Source organism: Lepidochelys kempii, chromosome 6 (assembly GCF_965140285.1).
Source record: "Lepidochelys kempii isolate rLepKem1 chromosome 6, rLepKem1.hap1, whole genome shotgun sequence".
NCBI classification, from domain to species: domain Eukaryota; kingdom Metazoa; phylum Chordata; order Testudines; family Cheloniidae; genus Lepidochelys; species Lepidochelys kempii.
Window position 1 is genome coordinate 46,627,422 of NC_136385.1, and position 23,198 is coordinate 46,650,619.

Here is a 23,198-nt window from a genome sequence, read left to right on the forward strand (position 1 = left end):
TTTGGCCTAAAACATTTGGACTTTACTAAGTCACTTAAAAATAGTCACTGTGAAACCACAAGTCCAAGATCCATGGAAGAATCACAAATAGAGTATAGGATAAATGTGGCTCTTTAGATGCACTGCTGTATCTGTTCAAAGGATATAGTTAAGACAGGCAAAAAAAAATGACCTTCATTGACATGAGTCCTATTTCTCAGTCATTACTCTCAAGAGAGATTCCTTGTCATTTTTCCTCCAAAGTTGCTCATTTCGGGTGCTGAAATAACTAAAATAATAGGAGAGAGATGGTAAAGAAAATGATCTCAGTGTGCTACTGCTATTATAGGACATGGGCACTAGCCTGGCTATTCTGCTAGGGTGAAATTTAGTGTATTTTAAAGGGTCCACACAAAGGTGTATGTACCACGTAAGCTTTTTGCACAGTAGATGTAAATCACACTGATATGGGCACCTAAGAATATGTGTACTAAATCAATTAACCTAAATAAATACATTTTAGTTTTCCACAGAAAACCATTTCTTTTCAGGTTAAATTATATCTGAATTAAGAAAAAAATTCATTTATTATTTACGTTCCTTGGAATTCTAAGGCTGTGCCACTTAAGCTTTAGCAGCTGAAGAGCCAATTAGTCATAACACAGAGCTGCAGTAAGCCACATAAAAGACTTAGATTTATATTACTTGGCTACTAGAGCTAATATGGAGATAACCCATCTGTCCATTTGAGTGTGTCTGTGTATGCCTCTATATTGTGGTGCCCTAAGGCAATTGTCTCAGTGTCAGGGTGTTACATGATGCTTTTACTCAAATCCAAGGAAAGAGCATCGTGCAAGGCTATGAAGGACTGCCTGTGGTTTGAGAACCTTGAGTTAAAAAACGCTGCTTGGGGGCATATATTAATAGTGTATGAATCATTACTTAGGTGGGTGTAGAAACTCTGCTTTCTGCCTCCTCCACCCTAATGCACCTATTATTACAATATGCATGAATGGCCATTCAAGTTCTGGTCTATCTTTTTGTTTAAATTAAAGGCTGAGAAGCCACTCAGGAGTTTTCTGCATCCCATTATTCAGTCTTTTCACCCAGTTTCACATCCAATGGTTATCAAATGTTTGCCTTTAACTGATATCTAGCTGCAATTAAAAATAAATATTAAAAATATATTACAGCTCCAAGCCAGTGAACTTTTCAATGTTAAACAAGGACTGTGCTTCTGTGTCTCCAGGAGACAAACCCTCTGCATATTCAGAGCTTTGTGTGTTTCAGAGCTTATTACATTATTGCAGCTTCCATCCATTGGCCTTTACTCTCAGCAGTTTTTGACCTTAAAATTTCCAAATTAGCCTCTGCCCCACCCCCCGAAATATAAAATGCCCTAACAGATGGCAGTGATCTAATTCTAAGAATCAAACATTTATTTTATATGAATATTTATTATAGATGAAGGACAGAAGAACACCAACATATAATTGTTATTGCACAGTCAAAGCTTGGAAGCTGGATGCTTAGTCACTTCTTATGTCTCACTTAGGACAGGTTAAGCCATGAACAATTAACAATGCACTGAAGTACAGCATGTGCACTGATATTGTTCATTACTATGGCTACAACTGGCAGCCCTGCCATAGTCAACAGCATATCTGTTATGATCCTGCTTTGAGGATTGTATTATTCTAATGGTTTACTTTGGGTAGGGATGAAAACAAAGCAGGCAGATTCTCAGACAAGAATATATATGCGGGGGGGGGGGGGGGGGAGTCATCAAAGGTTTAAACTGGGAAATTTTATTCACGTGGGCCCAAATCCTGGTCCCAGTGAATTCAACATAAAAACTCTTGGCTTTGACAAGACCAGGATTTGGCCCCTGGAGTAAACTACATTCTGTTGGTATTAAACCGACAAGCCCTCCAAAAAAGTTAGATCTGCCCTGACTGTTGAAGAAAAGAGAGAAAACTTGCTTCATCGGAGGCTGAATCCAGTAAAGTGCTAAGTACGTTTAACTGCCATTAATATGAATAGGAACTGTGGGCACTTGGCAGCTCTTGGAATTTTCAGCAGGATGCGGGCTTGAATCCTTAAAGAAAAGATATTTCACTCAGATAAACTTTTCTATTTTTGTCATAATGGCTTTCGGAGCTTTTCATTAAGACTGTTTTCAACAAAAGATGGTCATTTATTATGGCTCTGCTTTGTCTGAAATGCCTATTATTTAAATGAAGTGAACAGTCTATACTTTGCTAGCAAAGGGCAGGATAGATCTGAGGTTTTCATTGTTAGATTCCTATTCATGGTTAGAGGTCTCTGGAGGAAATCTTGCATTCTTTATTACTACTATTTCTCATATTTTATTTATATTTACTACTAATAAAATTACTCTGTGGCTGTTAGCAACAGTACCAGGTCCAGGCCTGGATAAAAGATAAGGGGTCTGCAGCTGGGTTTGTGACCCACTCAGGTAAAAACTTACTGCATCAGAAGCAGTTCAGTTAAACAAAACCTGAGGATGGTCGGTGCAGATGGAGCTCAAAACCCAAGTATGACAGATCTCAGTGAAAGTCAAAAGGAAGATAAAATCTCAGGACATCTAATCATGATAACCAAATCCGTAACAGGAATAGCAATGTGGAATGTACATATTCTGTATAGTATAGGAAAGCTAGCACATGTTAAGTGAGAAATGAAAAAATACCATCTGAGCATACTTGCGTTATTGAGACATGATGGGCAGGGTGTGGCAAGATGCTGTCTGATGGTGCTACAATCTTATACTCAGGAGGAGGAACACATGAAAGAGGTGTAGGAATTATGCTGATAACACCACAGTGAAAACCCCTGCTGGCTTGGAAGCCAGTGAACAACAGAACAACAACAGCTCCAAACAACACATGCCAAGTGTAGAATAATCTAAGTACATGGACTAACAAATACAGCAAGCAACAGTGAAAAGTTTACATTCTATGAGCAGTGGCAAGTATTGGATTATGTGCCTAACCAGGCTGATGTTAGGTGACTTCAATGAACAAATCAGCAACAACTCTACTGGCTGGCAAAGAGTCATGGGCAAGAAGTGAAAGGCATCCAAACTAATAATGACAAATGGACCCTGAATCTCTGTGGCACAAGCATTCTAGAACAGACTCTTCCAAGACAAGAGGATTCACAAGCTCACATGGAGATCACCACACAATACATCTGTCAACCAGATAGACCATGTGTGTATCTAAGAGATGGCATCTTCTTTGAGGGATGTCAAAGTCAGTAGAAGAGCAGGTGTTGGTTACTGTTTTTTAGTGGTCACATTACAACTAAACCACTCCACACAAGCCCTGCTGGGGTTAAGATGGTTAGCTGAGCCAATTAACTCTTCCCCTGGAGGAGGAGCCAGGGAGCAGGGATTAATTAGATGAGACTCAGCTGGATAGGTACAGAAAGGGCCTGTATAAAGCCCAGGAGCTGAGAGCAGGTGGGAGCTGCAGGGGAAGCAGTCTGCAGTTAGTTCTTGGGAGAAGGGAGCTACAGAGATAGGTATCAAACAATTAGTCCAGGGGTGGGCAAACTACGGCCCGCGGGGAACAGCGGCCAATGGGAGTTTCGGGGGAGGTACCCGCAGGTGGGGACAGTGCATGGAGCACTCTGTCCCCCTTCCCCAGGGGCCACAGGGTCATGATGCTGGCTGCTTCTGGGAGCAGCACAGGGCCAGGGCAGGCAGGGAGCTTGCCCTGGTCCCGCTGCGCGCCGCTGCCACCCCAGAGCCACTCCAGGTGAGTGGCCCCAGGCCGGAGCCCACACCCCAAACCCCTCCTGCACCCCAGACCCAAACCCCCTGCCCTGAGCCCCCTGCCACACCCCATGCCCCTCCTGTACCCTGAGCCCCTTCCTGAACACTGCACCCCCTTCCAAACCCCGCACTCCCTCACATACTCCAACCCCCTGCCCCAGCCCTACATTCATGGCCCTGCATGCAATTTCCCTACCCAGATGTGGCCTTCGGGCCAAAAAGTTTGCCCACCCCTGAATTAGTCCCTGGGAGGTGGGAGTTTGGTCTGGCAAACCCAGGGGTGGGGGAGAAGCCAGGAAGATAGGAAAGACCCAGGGAAAGACAGCAAAGTTCAGAGGTAATAACCTTCGCTGCTAAATAGAGGGTCTCTGAGTTTGAACACGGAATAGAGAGGGATACCTGATAAGATGATCAACATAATAAGGAGTTTATATGTTGGAAATACATGTGCAGTAGGAATTGATACAGGTCTGGATAAATGGATCAGTAATGTGACTGAAGTTTGGTAATAACATGTACTATTGTCCATCTTCTTTGCATTATCAATAAACTGGGTGGTGAAGCGGACTACCAAAGGTGGTGTAAAATGCGTTAGCAGACATCATTTTTAGGACCTTGTCTTTGCTGATGACATTATTTTACTAAGTATGATATGGAACAGAGTGCCCTTACAACAGAGATAGAACAGGAAGCAGCAAAAATTGGACTGAAAGTAAATACAGAGTAAACCAAGATGATGAAGTTAGAAGACTGGACAACTGGTGCAAAAGGTGGGTGTGGACAGAGAAGGAAAATGTGGAGTGTGATATTTGAATGTAGCTACAATAAAGATATTCATACGAGATTAGGAAAAGCGAACACCACTAAAGGAAGGATGAACAACATGTGGTCAAACAGAGGTCTCCACTCCTACTAAAGGTCAGATTGTTCCATGTGATTGCACTGACAATGCTACTGTAGGGAGCAGAGACTTGGCCGATGACAGTGGGCAAGAGATTGGAAGCTGCCCATTACACATATTTTAGGAAGATATTACACATTTCTTGAAAGGGCAAAATAATAAATGTAAGAGTAAGAAAATATTACCAAAGAAAGAAGGCTCAGGTGGCTGTGACATGGACACTATATGGAAGGTGGAGACTTGCTAAGTAAGCACTGAATTGGGTATCTGAAGAAGGAATGAGAATGAGAGGAAGGCCAAGGAGGAATTGGTAAAACACAATGACAGAGGATATCGAATGGTCTGGCATCAACTGGGCAAAAGTATCACAACTAGCGAGTGACCATAATCAGCAGAGGAACTAGACTGCCCAATGTGCCAGAGACAGAGGAACAACTAAGTTCTAAGATTGACACAGCATGAGCAGATGGCCTAGCACTATATTGGCTTCAGTCTTTCCTCTACAACAGAATTCTGAGAGTGGAGATGGGTAATTGTGCCTCCTTTCTGAAGACCCCCATGTGCAGGGTTCCAGAGGGATTTAAACTACTCCTGTTCCTCTTCAATAACTACGAAACCATTGGGAGAGATACTGAGATGCTTTGAGCTAGGCTGCCAAGGACACTCAGCTACATATTATTCTCAATTGATGCAGACGCCACCACTACTAAAATGGCAGACCACCTACAGGAAATCATCTTTTGAATAAAGAACATCTAGCTCAAGCTGAATCCATGCAAGACCAGAGTGATCCTGGCTAGAAAGGGGAAATGTTTTAAAGAACTGGACAAGGCATTGTATCTTCATTTCCTGTTCTGTGGTAATTCAGACAATTTTTTTTAATTGTTTTGGGTTGAACAACAATTTTTTTTTTTTAATTTTTCAGGAAAGCAAAAAAAAAAGTTGAAAAAATTGTTTCGGGTCAGATGAAACATTTGGTTAGACTTAAAGAGAAACATTACATTTACATTCCAAGAATTTTCTCTTTTAATTTTTTAACAAAAAAAACAAAGGAAATATCAAAACAAAAAGTAATTTTGCATAAATATTAAAATGTTTCATTTAAATATATTGAAATGTTTTGCTTAGATTTTTTCAGATATTTTTTACTGAACCTATTTTGCAATTTTGACACATTCATTAAATGTTTCAGTGTCACTGAATTTGCATTTTTTGACAAAAGGTTTTGATAAAAAAATTGCCCACCTCTACAAGCATTCAGATACTGTGGTGATGGGTGGCAACATAAACATCTTTAGGTAGATAGATCTGATAGATATTCTGTGATCCCAAAGAGCTTTACAAGCATTAATTAATCCTCACAATGCACCTGTCAGATAAATAATTATGTCTATTTTTCAGGCAGATAAACTAAGGAACAGGGAGGCCAAGAGGCATACACAAGGTCGTACAATGATTTAGTGTCAGCAGTGGGAAAAATAACCCGTAATTTCTGACTCCCCACTCCCTGTGCTCTGTAGGGCCTGGTCTAACAAAAATTTACATGTGAGAGTTGAATAGGACTATTTATGTACCTAAAGTTGTGTGTGTGAATATCACTAGGAGTAGGTCTTCGTTAGCCTATCCTTACTCACTACTTTAAAAAGCCAGTTAGATGCATCTTAATGTCAATATTAAAACTAATAACTGAAAGATTTCAGTCATTTTTTAAATTGCTAGTATATAGTACCTATATTTTTCAGTTCACAAACTTAAATATTTTAGTTCACAAAGTAATATACTTTATACTGTATAATAGTAAAGGAAAGTGAAAGTTTTATTGCACACACACACAGAGCTATTTCAAATATTGTGGGTCTGAAAAATGGGATACAAATCCAAGCTCTGTTTTCTTTCCAATAAGAGTTTATAAATTACTCTATAATCTAAAACAGGGATTGGCAACCTTTGGCACATGGCCCACAGGGGTAAGCCCCCTGGCGGGCTGGGCCGGTTTGTTCACCTGCCAAGTCTGCAGGTTCGGCTGATTGCAGCTCCCACTGGCCGCAGTTCGCTGCTCCAGGCCAATGGGGGCTGCGGGAAGCAGCAGCCAGCACATCCCTCGGCCTGTGCCATTTCCCACAGCCCCCATTGGCATAGAGCAGTGAACTGCGGCCAGTGGGAGCCGCGATCAGCCAAACCTGTGGATGTGGCAGGTAAACAAACCGGCCCAGCCCATCGGGGGCTTATCCTGGTGGGCCGTGTGCCAAAGGTTGCCGATCCCTGATCTAAGAACTGAACTAAAGAGATAATCAATTGAAAGCTGTTTTAGATGCTTTAAGCAAAAGTTCTAGGGTGGGGGAAATGTAATGGATTTAAAAAACAAACAAACGTATTTCTTCCTTTTTTCTTTTTTTCCTCCTCTCTCATTTTTGTCCTCATTTTTCCCATTTCAGTTTAGATTTATTCGTTTTTAAATGTCATACAGTGCATGCTTCATAAAAGACAAACTACATCACAGCAGTTTTAGATTAAATCTCAGGAAAAACTTCCTAACCGTAGGGGAATGGAACAAACTGCCTAGGGAAGTCATGGAAGCTCCTTCACTAGAGGTTTTCAAAAAGAGGCTGGATAGACATCTGTCTTGGATGGTTTAGACCCAAAAGATGCTGCATCTTATCAAGGAGTTAAGACTAGATGGCCCTTGGAATCTCTTCTAACCCTATGGTTCTATAATTCTAAGGTAGAATATACAGCTACATTTTATTATAGACACACATATATAAGGCTATGTTTTAGTCACGGGTTTTTTTAGTAAAAGTCATGGACAGGTCACAGGCAGTAAACAAAAATTCACAGCCCATGACCTGTCCATGACTTTTACTATATACCCCTAATTAAAACTTGAGCGGGGAGCGGCGGGTGCTCTGAGGGGGCAGAAGGGGGTGTCGTGGGTGCTGGGGGAGGTGGCCCAGGACTCCTGCTTGCATTGGGTGGGGGAAGGGTTGGTGAGGCTGGCAGGGGCTCCCCACCCGGCTCCCCGTCCTTGCAGCTCCTAGGTGGCGAAGGGGCTAGGGGGCTTGTCTGTGCACTGCTCCCATCTCACCACAAGCAGCCAGGAACCACAGCCAATGGTACCTGTGGGGGCGGGGCCCGTGGGCACGGGCAGCACCCTCTGGCCCCTCCGCTGCCTAGGAGCTGCAGGGCCATGCCAGGGGGAGCCCTCCTCCCCGAGATAAGTGCCTCCCCCCTGCCCCAGCCAACCCCCTGCCCCTAGTCTGAGCTCCCTCCCACAGACCCAAACTGCTGCTGCTGGCCCAGAGGCTGCCCCTGAGTCAGCACCAGCCGCTGCAGAAGTCATGGAGGTCATGGAAAGTCATGGAATCTGATACACAGATTTTGCTTATTTTGTGTATAACTAATGCTTATTCAGCAGAAGCCATTAAAACACAGCATTTGCTGAAACATTTAGATTTATTTAGTTTGATCAAAACTATTTGGCAATTTCGTATTGAGTTCATGAATAGTTGCAATCGATACAAAATAGCATTTTTTGGTAAATAAACTACTAGTCCATAAAATTTTGCCCAGGTCTAGTTTATATAACATGGCCAGTGGGCGATAAAGGATTAATATAGTAAGTTGTGCAAAGCTTGGACACTTGAGTAATGTATTCAAGATGTATGGTGCTGTTAATTTAGATCTGCCAATTTAGGTCAAGCCATCTATAATATTTCCAAATAATTTTTAATATAATTTGATTTACTTAATTATTGTAGGTTCTTAAATACAACCATTTTGCAGTTATTTAATAGATCCCATCATTGCCCTCTGGCAGGTGTTCTCTATTTGTTCAAAATATGTAATGCTAAGTTACCAATTGAGTAACACACAATAAGTAGGAGATTGATTATATTATTCCTAGTTGCCAAGAATAGAACAGGCATTCTAACCTTCTCTCCTCCAGCAATTTTCTGCAAATATTCCAGTTGGAGGCTTTATGGGCTTGATTCAACAATGATTTTTATCTCATTTACACCAGTGTAAATCAGGAGTAACTCCACTGACTTCAAAAGACTAAAACCTATGTATGTTTGACTAGACTAAAGCCTTACAGTTAAGTAAAACAGAACTAAATGCAACCCCCACCCTCCACACCATTCTTCCCTCTTCGAGTATTAAGAAAATATCTTACAGATTTTTGTCCATATCATTCAACTGGCTTTGAGAAAAGTGTGAAATACTGTCAAGAGACAGGATTAAGTGACAGTAATAATAATTATTTCCATTTTTATTGCATCTTTCAACTGATCATCTCAAAACACTTCAAATAGTAATTAATTTTACTGAAGGCTACACTAAGAGGTTAATTGTCTTGCACAGGGTCACAGGGTCACATACCAAAAGTTCAACTTTGCTACCCTTGAAATCATTGGGAGGTCAATCACTGGGAGAGCTGAGAATGGAGCCTGAGTCTTCTGTGTCACAATCTCCTTCCCTAACCAGTTGACAACAACCTGGGACAAATTCTGCTCTCAGTTAGACTGGTGATCTATCCCATTGTGTTCCAAAGGTGGTAGGGGATGGTGCAGAATCACTGAATTGTAACTAAGATCAGAATGTTGTCCCTAGTATTTCACTCAGGATTATACCCTAGCCTGAATGCACCATGAATGAGATCCCATTGAAGGTAAAACTGAACGCAAAAGAGACAGAACTTTATATAAAAATAGGAAAAATGAAGAGTAAAATTAACTCAAAATTTTAGAGGTACCTATTTGCTGACCTCAATTGAAGATGTACTCATTTACACCAGTGTTGAACTGACCTTAAACATATACAGTGTAACAAACAAGAAGTCAGGAGATTCTAATTTAAAGTTTGTTTTGTGTTTTGACTCCTGCCACTGATACTGGTCTTTATTACCATACATTACTGACGCTTCACCGAGGTCAGTGCTCAATGTAATTGAGAATTGAGAATTTGGCCTGCCATGTTTTCAACTGGTTAGAGAAGAGAACTGGGATAAACAAGTCCTGTGCTCTGCTTTGCTATTGACTTTAGGACAGTACTCCCATTTTAATACGATTGCTAGATTATCTTGATAATTTGTCTTAATTGTCTTGACACACATTGCCATGACTACTTTGGCAAGACTAATTTTGATCTGCTTATTTTTATACTGAAAAATCAAATTAAGCATATTCTTTTCATTTTTAGCCCAAAGCAAAGCTTAAGTGTTGGGGTTTTTGTTGTTGTTTTGTTCTCTCTCTCCAAAAATAAAATAAAATTAAAAAACCACAACAACCCCTCAAACAATAATAAATGCCTAAACAGGTGGCAAAGAAGATACAATGCTTTGTAAAGGAATGGATTCCCCTCCCAAGCTTTCAGAGAACAGTGAGGAAAAAGTACTTTCAGATATTATTAATATTGCCTTGGAAGCTTTTTAATTGCTGATTATAAAATGCACTTTATTTCTTCTTTACAGCAGAATGCTTCCATATATGTATCTGGACAAAGCTATTTCTATTTTCAAAAACATAATATGACAAGGATATAGGCTGCATTTCAGCAATGCAGTTAAACATGCACTTAACTTTAAGCACAAATAGCGCCATTGACTTCCGTAAAACTACCCTATCTTTAAGTACCTTGCTGAATTGGGGCCACAGTATCTGATCTTGCTCCCACTGAAGCCAATAGAAATTTTCCTATTAACATAAGTGAGACTATGATCATTCCTAAACCCATTTAATAAAATCCACATCTTGTTAAACAAGCATTCACAATCTGGCTCAGATACAAATAAGAGGAGTATCAACCTTCACCAAAAATCATATTTTGTCAAATGTTTGCAAAGCTTTGCAAAATCATTTAATTCCCTTTTTTATTTACCCTATTCTTATGTTCACCCCATTCTTGTCTTTTGAGCCTGAAAATAAATTAGATATGGCTAAATAAATAAAATAAATATATCATCAACTAGTATTTCAAGCCAGGGTGGAAACAGACGTTAACCAAGAAATCTGGGAAAACAGCTTTCAAATGGTATTAAAATGTTCTGTTATCTGATGACCAATTGAAGACAGACGTTTACAGAGATGTTCTGTTTATTTAAGTACTGATATTTATAGGAGACATTTCCTTATTTATGTCCTAGCAGCAAACCAGTTATACAAGAGAAATGAGAAACGGTTGTAATTTTCTATGCAGTAGTAAAATCTGACCATTTATGCTCAACAGAATAACAGTAACACACAAAGATTGATTAAATTGTCCCTGGTTAATGGAGGGTTTAGACAAAAATTAATGACGACTTTCATCTGACTTCATGGGTTACAATACTGAGAACCAGATCCTATTTCTTTTTAAGTCAATGGGCAAATCACCCACTGATTTTAATAAGATCAAGTTTGGACCTTTGGGGCCTGATTAAATTCTTATGGACACTCTTTTCAATCTGGTATGACTCCACTTAAATCAATGGAATTATACCAGTATAAAGTGGTATATGGGAGAGTAAAGGGCTTTCGGGTGCAGCCTCCTTAGAGCAAGGCCTAAGGTCTTCTTGGTCATCACAGCACTGTGCATAATAAATAAATAAGTATAACTTTGGTCATGCAAAGCTATTTGAGATTAAATAAATCACAAGGGAGGAGGGTAGAAAGACAGAAGAAACAAACAAGAATACAGAAGAAAGGACAGAGAATCACTCACAGTAGCCTGCTGTTTTTCTGCTTTCTCAGCTGCCTCATTAAGCTGCTTTTGAAAGGCCTCCTGGAGAGATTTCATTTCTTCCCTAAGTCATTGAAAAGAAAAAAAACCACAAACTTCACCACTACTCTCCATTAGGAAATATGGTGGTGGTTGTTATTGTTGTTTACTTTAGTTTAACAAACAGACTCTTTTAATTATGCAGCATAACAACCAGGAGTGTTGTGTGTCTATGTGTTTTATTAACAAAATCATAAGGGGTCAGTGAACTCCAGTGCTGATGCAAAATATATGTATAAATAAAATGGTAAGTAGCTACTTTTTGTATCTATCAAGCACAAACATGTGCAAAACATCTGTTAATTGTGTAATTTCTAGTGAAAAGAATAGTCACAGTAACAGTGAAGCAAGGAAAGAAAAGCACTTTGAACAAGGAAATATACTACTGTCTACGAGAGCTTGTTTATATTTGCTTTTAAAGAAAAGAGAAATTCTAGCTAGTAAACCTAAGCCACTAGTTCTCTTTCTAGAAGCAAATTATAAACTAGGATCTTTTAAGAAGTTGTCTAATTGTTTAAAAGAAATATCACCAAAAAATATAGAGATTTTTGGAAAGTTTAGCTACTGAGATCCAGCCCCTTTGCATTGTTCAGGAAGTGAAAATGGACCATAAACTGGCAACACATGGCAATCAAGGATTCCTGTGGAACAAGAGAATTCCCTTCTGGCACAATTATGTCTGATACAAGTCTTACTCTAGCCACCCCCTTCACTCCAACACAGAACATCTGCCAGGGTTGTGGTGCTGCTACAACAGTGACATATCTTAGAGCATTCTAACAGCATTATCAGGGATGCCACTCACACAGACCAACCCTCAGGATCAGGAAGCTGGAACCCCTGCCTGCCTTGAGCAGGGCTCAGGTGCAGGAGACAGTTTAGCCCAGTGACTGCCTGACTGGTGTAGAATGAGGTTTGTACATGATGAGGCAAGAAGTACCTGAGTTGCTGGCTCATCTACCATATTAGTCCTCATCTACACTGGTACTAGAAACCTTGGGAGTTCTGGGTAGTACAGATTTAACTGCAACAGTGCTTGAAACAGCTGGTGAAGCCAGAGAGCCATCAGCAGCAGCACTTCCAATGTTGTCTAATATAGACAAAGTTTGTGTCATTTTGAAGGGTTAACAATACATACATTGAAGTGACAGAACTTGACCACCATGGGAGACAACCATTTTCTACCGCAGCTTAAAAACTACAACAGAGCTCAGAAGAGTAGGGATTAAAGTTGGACTTCTGAAGGAGGAACACTAGGGTCAGATCCTCAGATGGTGTAAATCTGCACATCTTCATTGAAGTCAACAGTGCTACCTCATCTTGTATCAGCTGAGATTCTCAAAACCAATGAGGAGTCCGGTGGCATCTTAAAGACTAACAGATTTATTTGGGCATAAGCTTTCGTGGGTAAAAAAACCACTTCTTCAGATACATGGAGTGAAAATTACAGATGCAGGCATAAATATACTGATACATGAAGAGAACAGAGTTACCCTACTAGCGGGGAACCAGTGTTAACAGGGCCAATTCAATCAGAGGGTCGTTGCTCGCACATGATGGAATACATCACATTAGTAGATGTGCAGGTGAATGTGCCATCATGCCATCAATGCCCCTCTGCCATGTACATTGGTACTTCAACCAAAAAACCCTTCAAAAACAGACATCAAAGAGAAACTGCAGAGCTACAATTAATTTGCAAATGTAACACCATTAATTTGGGCTTGAATAGGGACTGGGAGTAGCTGGCTCACTACAAAAGCAATTTTCCCTCTCTTGGTATTGACACCTCCTCATCAATTATTGAGAGTGCACCACATCCACCCTGACTGAATTGGCCTCGTCAACACTGGTTCTCCACTTGTAGGGTAACTCCCTTCTCTTCATGTGTCAGTATATTTATGCCTGCATCTGTAATTTTCTCTCTATACATCTGAAAAAGTGGATTTTTTATCCACAAAAGCTTATGCCCAAATAAATCTGTTAGTCTTTAAGGTGCCACCGGACTCCTCATTGTTTTTGTGGATACAGACTAACATGGCTACCCCTCTGATAGCTGAGATTTTGATAGCTGAGATTCTGGCATCCTACGCTTTACTGGATTCATGCTATATAACAGGCTTAGTCAACGTGCAGCCCATAAGGCAAATGCAGTCCGCATTTCTACAAACAAAGTACATTGTGAGTTTAATGCTGAAAGGCTGCCCAAAGTGATGATGGGTCCTAGCATCTTGATCCGGCTGGTTTTCTATTTAACAGGAGGGCAGCTACACTATTCTCCATTTACCGCAGATTGGGTATAGCCTCAGGCTCTTGGCAGATAAAACATGAGGCCCTCCATTAGGTAAACCATGAGGGGAGGCTAACAGAATGATTTACGACAAGGTAAAGATAGATACGTTTCTATGCTGATATACGGCTTATCAGATGGAAAGTGTTTGGGTTTATTCTTAGATACAAATCTCTGGGAAAGGTATATATCACGGCAGGTGCACAGAACCCATTGCGTTAATTATATGCCAATTTTCATTCCCTGCCATGTTGTCAATATGGGCTTCTAGACTTCCATAACCTCTGTAGAACCCAACTCCAGTGAGTTTGTAATTATTAACCATTTGAGTACCCGCAATATTTGTTTTCATGGTATTTCCTGAAGAGTGTTATAAAAGCCTGGATTTTAAAAAAAAGGAAGAAATTGAAAAACCCAGGCTGTTCATTAGCACATTGCATGTATCACATAATCTGTGTCTAGGAACTGTTCCACTGAAGCACACTGCTGTACATGTTTCTCTTGGAAAGAAAACTGACATTCCATTTGGGTGGATAGATTGACAGATCTGAGGTAGGGGTCTCGTGTAGGGGAATGGAAAGAACAAAATGGTGCGTGCGTCTGAGGAATACCCATTTTTGGCCAGAAAGACTTATTCCATATTCCCATCTGCAAACAGGGCATATTTAAAATTGACTAAATAGCTTATTAACAATTTTAATTCACTGATGCTAATACTTCATGGAAGCTGCATGCTTGTCAAACCCTACCACAGAAACTGAATTATGGGTGAAGGATTTGTGATGTAGCCTTCATGTACAGAGCAAATTATAAGACTGAAGATTTAGAGTCAATTCTCCAAAAGGGTTCTAAAATATTTTTGTAAATTACATGGGTGTGTCCATTTGTGCACCCCAAAAACATTTGTTTGAATCCACAAAATAGTTAACTACACTCACAATGGGCAGTGACCTGTAGTTTGCTGATCTACATCCACAAATAGAGGCATTTTCATGCACAAAAAGATGAAACCACAAATGTTTTAGGTGCATGTTTCAGAGACCATTTGCAAATTTGAACCACTGAACAATGATACTCTCAACTTGCATCATCATTTTATCATCTCATTATGTTTTAATGACATTATATAATTACTAATTCATTGCAAAGAGCACATTTCTTTTCATGTATTAAAAGTTCCAAGATGTGATGTTCACTGCCTAATGTTATCATGGTTAAGACTTATTTATATAAGAATATTTAGCAATTACAGCAGCTAATATTGGATTTTCAAGGCAACATTTACCAACATTTACTACATGAGAAACTGGAGGATAAAAAAATAGTGTCTGATTTGCTACAAGGTGGTTATTAGTGGTAAACGGTGATATTTTAATAGTATAGATGTTTACATGTTTAAAGTTCTCTAGAAATGTTAACTAACTAAACACCACTACTCCACAGTTCAGACAGGTCTAAAATGTCCCCATTTAACATAAATATCTGTCTTTGGCATTTATAAGGCATGTGAAGGTCTGATCCAACACCCATTGAAGTAAATGGAAAGACTCCCCACTGACTTCTGTGGGCACTGAAACTGTCCCCAATTTTCTTTGGTATTTAAGAGCTGATTGGGAAATCATTTCATCACAATCCTTCCCTATTAGCAATCTAATTTTAATATATGCTACAAAACTACTACTGGGCAAAATACTAGCAATAAAATCATTACAGGATTTCAAGTGTCACTTTGTATGACAACAAAAGGGATATATGCTGCACTTAGACTGGTCATGTCTGATTAATTTGTAATGTATATTTTTATTGTGATAAAACTAAGACACATACATGCATTAAACACATCATACTGTTTCAGAGAAAATAATCCCCATATTGGCTAGGTCTGATTGTTGTTAAAATTATATTGGCATATCAATTTATCAGCTAGACTCCATTTGTAAGAATCATGTGAACTATGTCATTGTGTATTGACTTAGGACTAAGGATGCTGGTCTGTCATACCTTGTCATGGAAAAGTCTCAAATTCACTAGATTCAAGTGAATATTTGACATGAATATTTTACCCCCAACAAATTTATTCTTTTTTTTACTTCTTGTCACAGATTATTACCCTGTAAGAATTTTCAAAACTAGGCGCTCAGTTTCATGAGTTTTGTCTGAACCCATGCCCCACCTCCAAAGCCAGCAATTCTAATAACTAACTGGTTATTTTAGGTGCCTCAATTATTAGGTTTTTAATTTGAGACATTTTAAAGAGACCTGATTTTTCAAACCTGCTGATCATTGCACCCTTTGAAAATCAGGCCCACTTATGGTGACTCAATAAGGCACTCAATTCACTAAACACTTTCAAAACATTAAGCACAGAAATTTGTCGACTTGAAAAAATAAGTTCCCAGCTCTGAGCTATCCTGCAAAATTTCCTTGATGTATATCTAGTTCTAATGTTAACCCTTGTGAATATTATTAATGACCAACTATGTAGTAAAGTCTGTTACATATCAGCTAGTATTTTAGCTGCATTCCTGCATTGTTCCTCCCTCCCCTTGTTTAACAGTCTTGATTGATCGCTAGTGGACATGCCTTCTGTGCTGTACTACTGGTTCAAACAAAGGAAAGATGGAAGTCCTTAGTCTTCTAGTTTTTAGTCTGTTAACAGGAAAGAAAGGAGGAGGTAGCTGCTTACCTTTGCTTTTGGCCTAACTCCAGAAGTTTCTGCACATCACTTTTGGCAGATGCCTCATCATTTTTCAAAGACTGGAAACAAAAGGAGAGAGGGAGGATTACCAAAAAGATCTTTAATATTACTCAACTATGAAAAGATTAATGGTGACCTCTTTTGCGAAAAAAAAAGGGCAGAAATAGTTTGGCTCTTCTGCGGCAGTAATTCAGCACTTGCTGCAGCACACACAGCTGTGCTGGATGAGACATTAAAGCAGAACTGATCTAATAGAGTATGTAGTAGAGTTCTTTGCACAGATCTGGTCTCTGCAGCATCAAATTCAAAGTACATGAAAAAAGAAATTTTCCTGAGTCCTACTTTTTTATTCATTCAGTTTGATGAGAATATAGCAAGTTCTAAAGTAACTTCATTTTAAAAAAAAGAGAAAGAGGAAGCAAGTTCCCCATATAAATTGTGAAGAAAGAAATTCAACAATAAAAAATAGCAGTAGAGGATGACAGGATAATGCGGACTGACATTTTAAAACGTACAACAGACTACTGCTCAGAGAAGGTAGCATCATCAATGAATGGAATACAGGGAGCCATACATCCCCGCAAAGATAACAGTGTGGTCCTGTGAATTGTTTGAGGAGATAATTTCCCAGAATTGTTCCCTCAACTAGTCAATGCAAGGGGTGGTCTTGTTGGAAGTTATATATGTCCCATTCATAACAGGTGGTTCATATAAATGCAGTTCTCTGCAAGTCAGTGCAAGTGTCAGAATAAGCAATCTGGCTGATAACCAGTCTGAATTATTCTCATTGTTTACACTAGGTCAAGAGACTCCCTCATGAAGAGACTGCTGCCCTGTCATGTGAAGATTTGACATTGAGGTTGCCAACAAATCCAAAGCAAGACTGGAAATCCCTTATTCACATGGAGGATTTGTCTTCACTGTAGAGTAAGTATTGCCCTTAACTTGAGTCCTGTCCTCTCACCAAAATTGTTAAAAGAACCATCATGCTCCAGTTAACACCAGTTGGCTGGCTCATCAGGAGATATAGGCTGCAGAGTTATTTAACACTCTGTAGTGTTATTTCAGTGTGGCCAATCTCACTCTAGCTAGACTAAAGTTTACTCTACACTACAAAGTTTTGCTGGCATAGCTATGTCGGCTAGAAATCTGAAAATATCACACTCCCTAGCCAACATAGGACTATTTTTGTGAGTAATTGTTCACTAATGGGACTAAGGGGTAGCTCCAGAGAGTCAATCTATAAAAAATATCTTTTTCCTCTCATATTCCAATGTATTCTGCTCCCTAATGGTTTCTCCATTAAGTGCTTCAATTTCGAACAAATGAAACAAAGCATCCAAGGAAAATTTTGGGGATTCATAAACTGCATAATCCACTCATGTGCATGTGTAATGCGCCCCATGTTTTCCTGAAAACTGGCACACACAACATGTAAAACAAGCATCATTGTTACCATTAATTACCAATTAGTCTCATGTTAAAAGAAAATATGTTTGTAACAAATAGATACTAATAAACAAAGTGAGTGATTGTGTATCACAGATAAGTGAAGGGTAATCTAACCTGCAGGTTTACTTTAATTCTTTCAAGTTCTTTTGAGGTCTTCGACAGTTGACGGAGGATATTGCTCCTTTCCTTAAAGATGTCTTTCAGTTGTCTTTCCAGTTCTTCATAGCCGTGTCTAACACAGAAAGCACAGGCATTCCTCTCAAAATGTCTTCTCAATGTACTTGAAATCAGAGTCTTAGTTCATCCAATTTTTATTAATCATAAGTAGGATACATTTCCATTCCCCCTTGCACCATGTTTAGGAACTGAAATGTTTTATGACAAACTGTAAACTGTTGCATCTGTGTACATAAATCCTCAAACCATCATGCCAACAGCAACCTATTTCCTGTTATGGGCAGGAACAAATGCTTTTTATTTTACACAAGTTGACAGTAAAAGAGATACTTCTTTCCGGTGAGATCTTGCACAGTAGGAATTATTGAACTTTGTAGAGTTAGAGATTTTGGACCATCCTCATGGGGGAAGGATGTTCCAAGGATATTTGAATTTTCCCTCCTGTAATTTAAACCTTTTTTTACCCAGTTAGTGAGGCAGGCTCAGAGCGGGGTTTGGTGTCTAAATGTCTTTCAAGATCTGGGTTCACCAGTTCATACAAAGAAACAAATGTCTCAATCCTGCAACATACCAAGACTATCTTAGGGCCTCATCCAAAGCCCACTGAAATCAGTGGTGATCTTCAGATCAGGCCCATATTGGGCTTCTGAATCTATCAAGAGCACTGGCCATTTTTGGAGAAATATTGGCTCTCTCATAATTTAGCAGTGGACAGCTCATCTACTCCACCTGAAGGATGGAAGAAAGTGCTCTATCCAATCAGATTTTGGATACTTGGTATATCTCAAAGCTTTAATGAAATGTCTTTTTTCCTGCAGTTATAAGTTTTTAGATTACTGATACTGTTTAGCACACTACGACTGAATTGAAGTTCCACCAAGAGCAAATACCTTTAGCTTACTTTGCCAACATTTTACAGATGTGACTGTGGGGAAACAGTGTAGAAATATCTGAGCTGCCATCTCTTTAATGAAACTTATAACATCTGTAATTTCTTGTCACTACTGTGAAAACCACTGAGGTGTTTCACCCTGCCTGCCACAGTAATGCTGACAGGTGGTCACTATCCAATTAGTGATTAAACCTACATCTCATACAACTGCCTCCAACTTACGTGCTCAAGTAGTTTCTTGGCAATAAAACTTGTATCCTCCATTTCCACATATGAGATCAATAGTAAACAGCATTTCAAATATCTTCGAAGGATAAAAGTACTACACACTTGTGGGTCTAGAACAAGGAAAACCTGGTATCTCCATGTGAGAAGAATAGAACAAAAACATTTTTTTAAACGTATATAAAAATGGGGGCAAAAAGGAGTGGATCTCCAGGGTACCATTTGCCACAGCTATGAAATTATCCTTTATTTCCTATAAAATCAATACCCGCTTCCGCTCATCCCCTTGTCCACCCAAACATTAGATTAATGTTTGTTTCATACAACCCTCTACTAATAGGAGAGCAACTTATTCAGCCACCCACACTCTTTTGTGAACTCAATAAGCAAAAAGTAGGGACAGAACGGATAAAGGACATTTATAGAGGCTTCGTTTTATTTGCATCAGATCCAGCTCTTATCAGTAGTGACTTAGAGCATGTAACTTACTGTTATGTGTTCAGATACTACGGTGACAGACAGAACTAATAAAACCTCAAGTGAGGCAGGATAAAGCTCTTAAGAGCTGTTCCCATCCATTTGCTGGCCTATGTGACATTAGTTTGTCATCTCAGGTCAGTTGGAACACCACATGAGTCACCACAAAAACCACTACTTGACAATCTTGTCTGAAAATCAAGGATTGAATGAGCTTGGAGACCGAACTACCCTTTCTGTCCCAGAAGTAATTTCCAGCCAGGGAAGGGTTAAAGCACATTTGTTGGGCAGAGTGGTGTAACCCATCCTTATAACTGCCTGTGCTGTGCTTAATCCAAGAATAAAACAACAAAGCAAAACAAACAAAAAATAAAAAAGGCTGCCAATCCAGTACCTTTCACAAGTGCCAAAATTCACGTGGAAAATTAAAGTAAACATGAAACTACAAAAATAAAAAGGAAGGTGCTTGAAGCCACACTCATAGCATTGGGAGAGCCTGGAGCTATGCCAGTGAGGAAGAGAGACTAGTTTAATTATATGCCAGATGGTACCAGTGACAGCAGCTGTGAGAGTGGGAGGTTGACAAGGACATGCTGTAAAGAAATTCCTATGAAGATGCATCGTTGCTGCTTCAGCTGTGGTGCATAGAAGGGGAGAATGCACTCTGGTACCAACAAATCCACAGGGATGCTGAGGATGAAGGCAAAAAAGTTAGTGTATGAAAGAAACTTGGAGTAAACAGATTCCCTATAGTAATACAATAGTTTACTTTGTGGATAGGATGTTATTGCAGGGAAGTCACACCTAATCTTCACAGAGAACTTAGAATAGCTGAACTAATTCCCTGACAAACAAAATCCAGCGCTGAGAAGGGTGGCTACAGAGATTGAGAGGAATGATGGATTCTGTTAACCTGCAAAAAGTGATGTGGAAACCCTGAAAGCCTAAGTAGTTGATGCATAGACTATACAAACGACGGCTGGTTAAAAATTTTTCCACTGAACTTTTTCAATGGAAAATAGAACAAAACCAAAAAAAAGTGAAAAGCATCTGCATTCTATGAAATATTTCGTTTTCAGTATTGTTGTAGCTATGTTGGTTCCAGGATATTAGAGAGACAAGGTGGGTGAGGTAATCTCTTTTACTGGACCAACTTCTGTTGGTGAAAGAGACAAGCTTTCAAGGTACAGAGAGAGCTCTTCTTCAGGTCTGGTAGGTCTAGCAGACCTGACGAATTCTGTGTAGCTCAAAACTTTGCCTCTTTCACCAAGAAAAGTTGGTCCAGTAAAAGATATTACCTCACCACCTTGTCTCTCTTTGAAACATTTTTACTTTTAACTGAACCACCAAACACCTACAAATGAAAAAAAAAAAATCCGAAAAGCAAAAATTGCTATTTAGAAATGCCATTACAGTGCCTCACATGAGTTATATTGTGAATGTGTCATGGTTACAGGTTGTTACTGGTTGCAAATCTTTCCCCTTGCTAGTCTCTGAGTGCCCCCCATCAGATACTAGGCCTTCTGCCCTTGCCTGTCTGGGGGGGAAATTTCACAGTTCTCCCACTATTAGTCCAGGATCTGGATACAACACCCCATTTTTGCCACCTGCTTATTACTGTGCAGGTCCAACTGACACCTGAGTTTTGTACCTTTTGGGAACCCTAGGACAGTGAAATAGTAACCAACAACCTTCTTGAATATGTAGGTTTATTAGCAAAAGGAACAACAATCAGATTAAAATAATTTAAAACAGCCTACACACATTTTTAGACTCATCTAATCACATGATTCACTGCCAACTGAGTTAGGTAGACTTCCTTCTCTATGTACAGGAAAAGAACAAATCCATCTTACATTCTTTTGGGACCCAATCTGGTTTCTGTTTGCCTTTCAGTGATGGTTGTTTCATTGTTCAGAAAGTACATTTTGGTGTACAGATCAACATTCTAAGAACCCCTACATTTTCCACAAGTGCCTTCTGCTCCCATTCTTCTCTGTGGATTCCAAATTACATCTTCCATGATGAATTGCTGTACTCAGCAAGAGGGAAGACTGTGTTGCATCATGGGAGAAGTAATCCAGACAGGAAATCCACCCCACAGAAGAGAATGGAGGCATCAAGAACCCAACATGCAACTTCCATGTGGCACTGGATAGAAATTTTCATTTTTTATCAACAGTTCTGGCTGAAAATGTTATAAAAAGAATTCCAAGAAATTGAAATTAAATGTCTATGGGGAAAAGACTAATTTTCCAACCAGCTCTAGTACAAAAGTTATTCTTTGGGGTTTGAGTCTGTTTTAACAATAAGATCATAACCATGCCAAACAAACAGTTACCCAGTCATCAGCAAGATATGATTTAATTCCTTCTAGTTTTGCTTTAATGTGATCTTCCTCTCAATTTGCAGATTAACCTTGTTTAATTTAAGATACTTTTCCTTCCAAACTGTTCTTGGGATATTCACTGTGTGGGCCATCTGCAGTGGTAAGGAAAACATAAGTTAAGAATCCATTCACAGCACTCTGTGCAGGGTATAGCCCTAAGATTGCCTATCTATGATAAGGGAGAACATAGAGATCTTGTGGTTTTATGAGTCTACACTCAAAAATGGTCTGATTCTGCAAGCCTCACTCCTACTGAGTAGCATTTTCTCTCACAAGTACTCCCATTATCTTCACTGGTAAATATGGATTATCACGAACAAGAGTCATAAAGTCAGACCACCATGGATTTATGCTGCAATATTAATACTTGGATTTTGAAATTTCCACATGCAGCAGTGTTTAGATTTGGGGGTTTTGTTCTAGAGAGACACTTGAAATAAAGATGAGTGAAATCCGAGCTAGTTCATTATTTGCTGAATATTAGAATTCTAGCGGCTAAATGTAAAGAAAACAAAATCCCCTTCATTTAAATGTTATGCCGAAATACCTACATTTTTTTATCATAACTACCTGCGATTTTTAACAAGGTCTGCATCAGTATTAAATACTTGTCCCGCATCCGTGGCAATAGGACCATTATGTGTAATCAACTTGACAAGCTGCAGAGAATGCTTCCCACTTTAATTTCTTGATGAGCAGACAGCAATAAAGGAATTTCTTCTGCTTACAGCAATTGGCTAGTTTCATTAAGAAGATTGTTGTTTTCATTCCTCTAAAAGCATCAGGAACAGCATATTATGCTCTTTTGGCATCCCTATGTCATACCCTTGTTTACAGTGAAACATGCACTAAGAAGCACCAGCAGCAGGTTATCTACTCATCGTAAGCAACCTATTAAAAGTATCCTCATGAGTTTTCCGTTACCATTTTGTTCAACTTTCAGTTTTAGGTGTAACGGCATGCACATCATGCACCGTTGGATTTGGCCCCTTGGCCCCCCGCTCCTTAAAGACTCAGGGATGCTCCAAGCTGGTGCAACACCCACGCTCTTTAGTTTGTGTCCGTTCCCACCACCAGTTTCCCACTATTTACAGGCTATTTACATGGCTTGGCCTCACACAGGCCTGACCAGCAACAGATGAGTAGGCTCTTTCCTCCTT

The 23,198-nt window shown here is 39.5% G+C and overlaps 1 protein-coding gene across 2 annotated transcripts in view; it reads right to left on the minus strand.

The window, feature by feature from the left end:
- LUZP2 (leucine zipper protein 2) overlaps positions 1–23,198 on the minus strand; it is a 332,664-nt gene that overhangs the window by 166,914 nt on the left and 142,552 nt on the right. For both annotated transcript variants that reach the window (XM_073347817.2, XM_073347815.2), the window contains exons 2-4: positions 17,993–18,110; positions 16,415–16,485; positions 11,382–11,463 (exon numbers count right to left, since the gene is read on the minus strand). In XM_073347817.2, the coding sequence (XP_073203918.1) occupies positions 11,382–11,463; positions 16,415–16,485; positions 17,993–18,110 (271 nt within the window). The remainder of the gene's footprint in view (positions 1–11,381; positions 11,464–16,414; positions 16,486–17,992; positions 18,111–23,198) is intronic.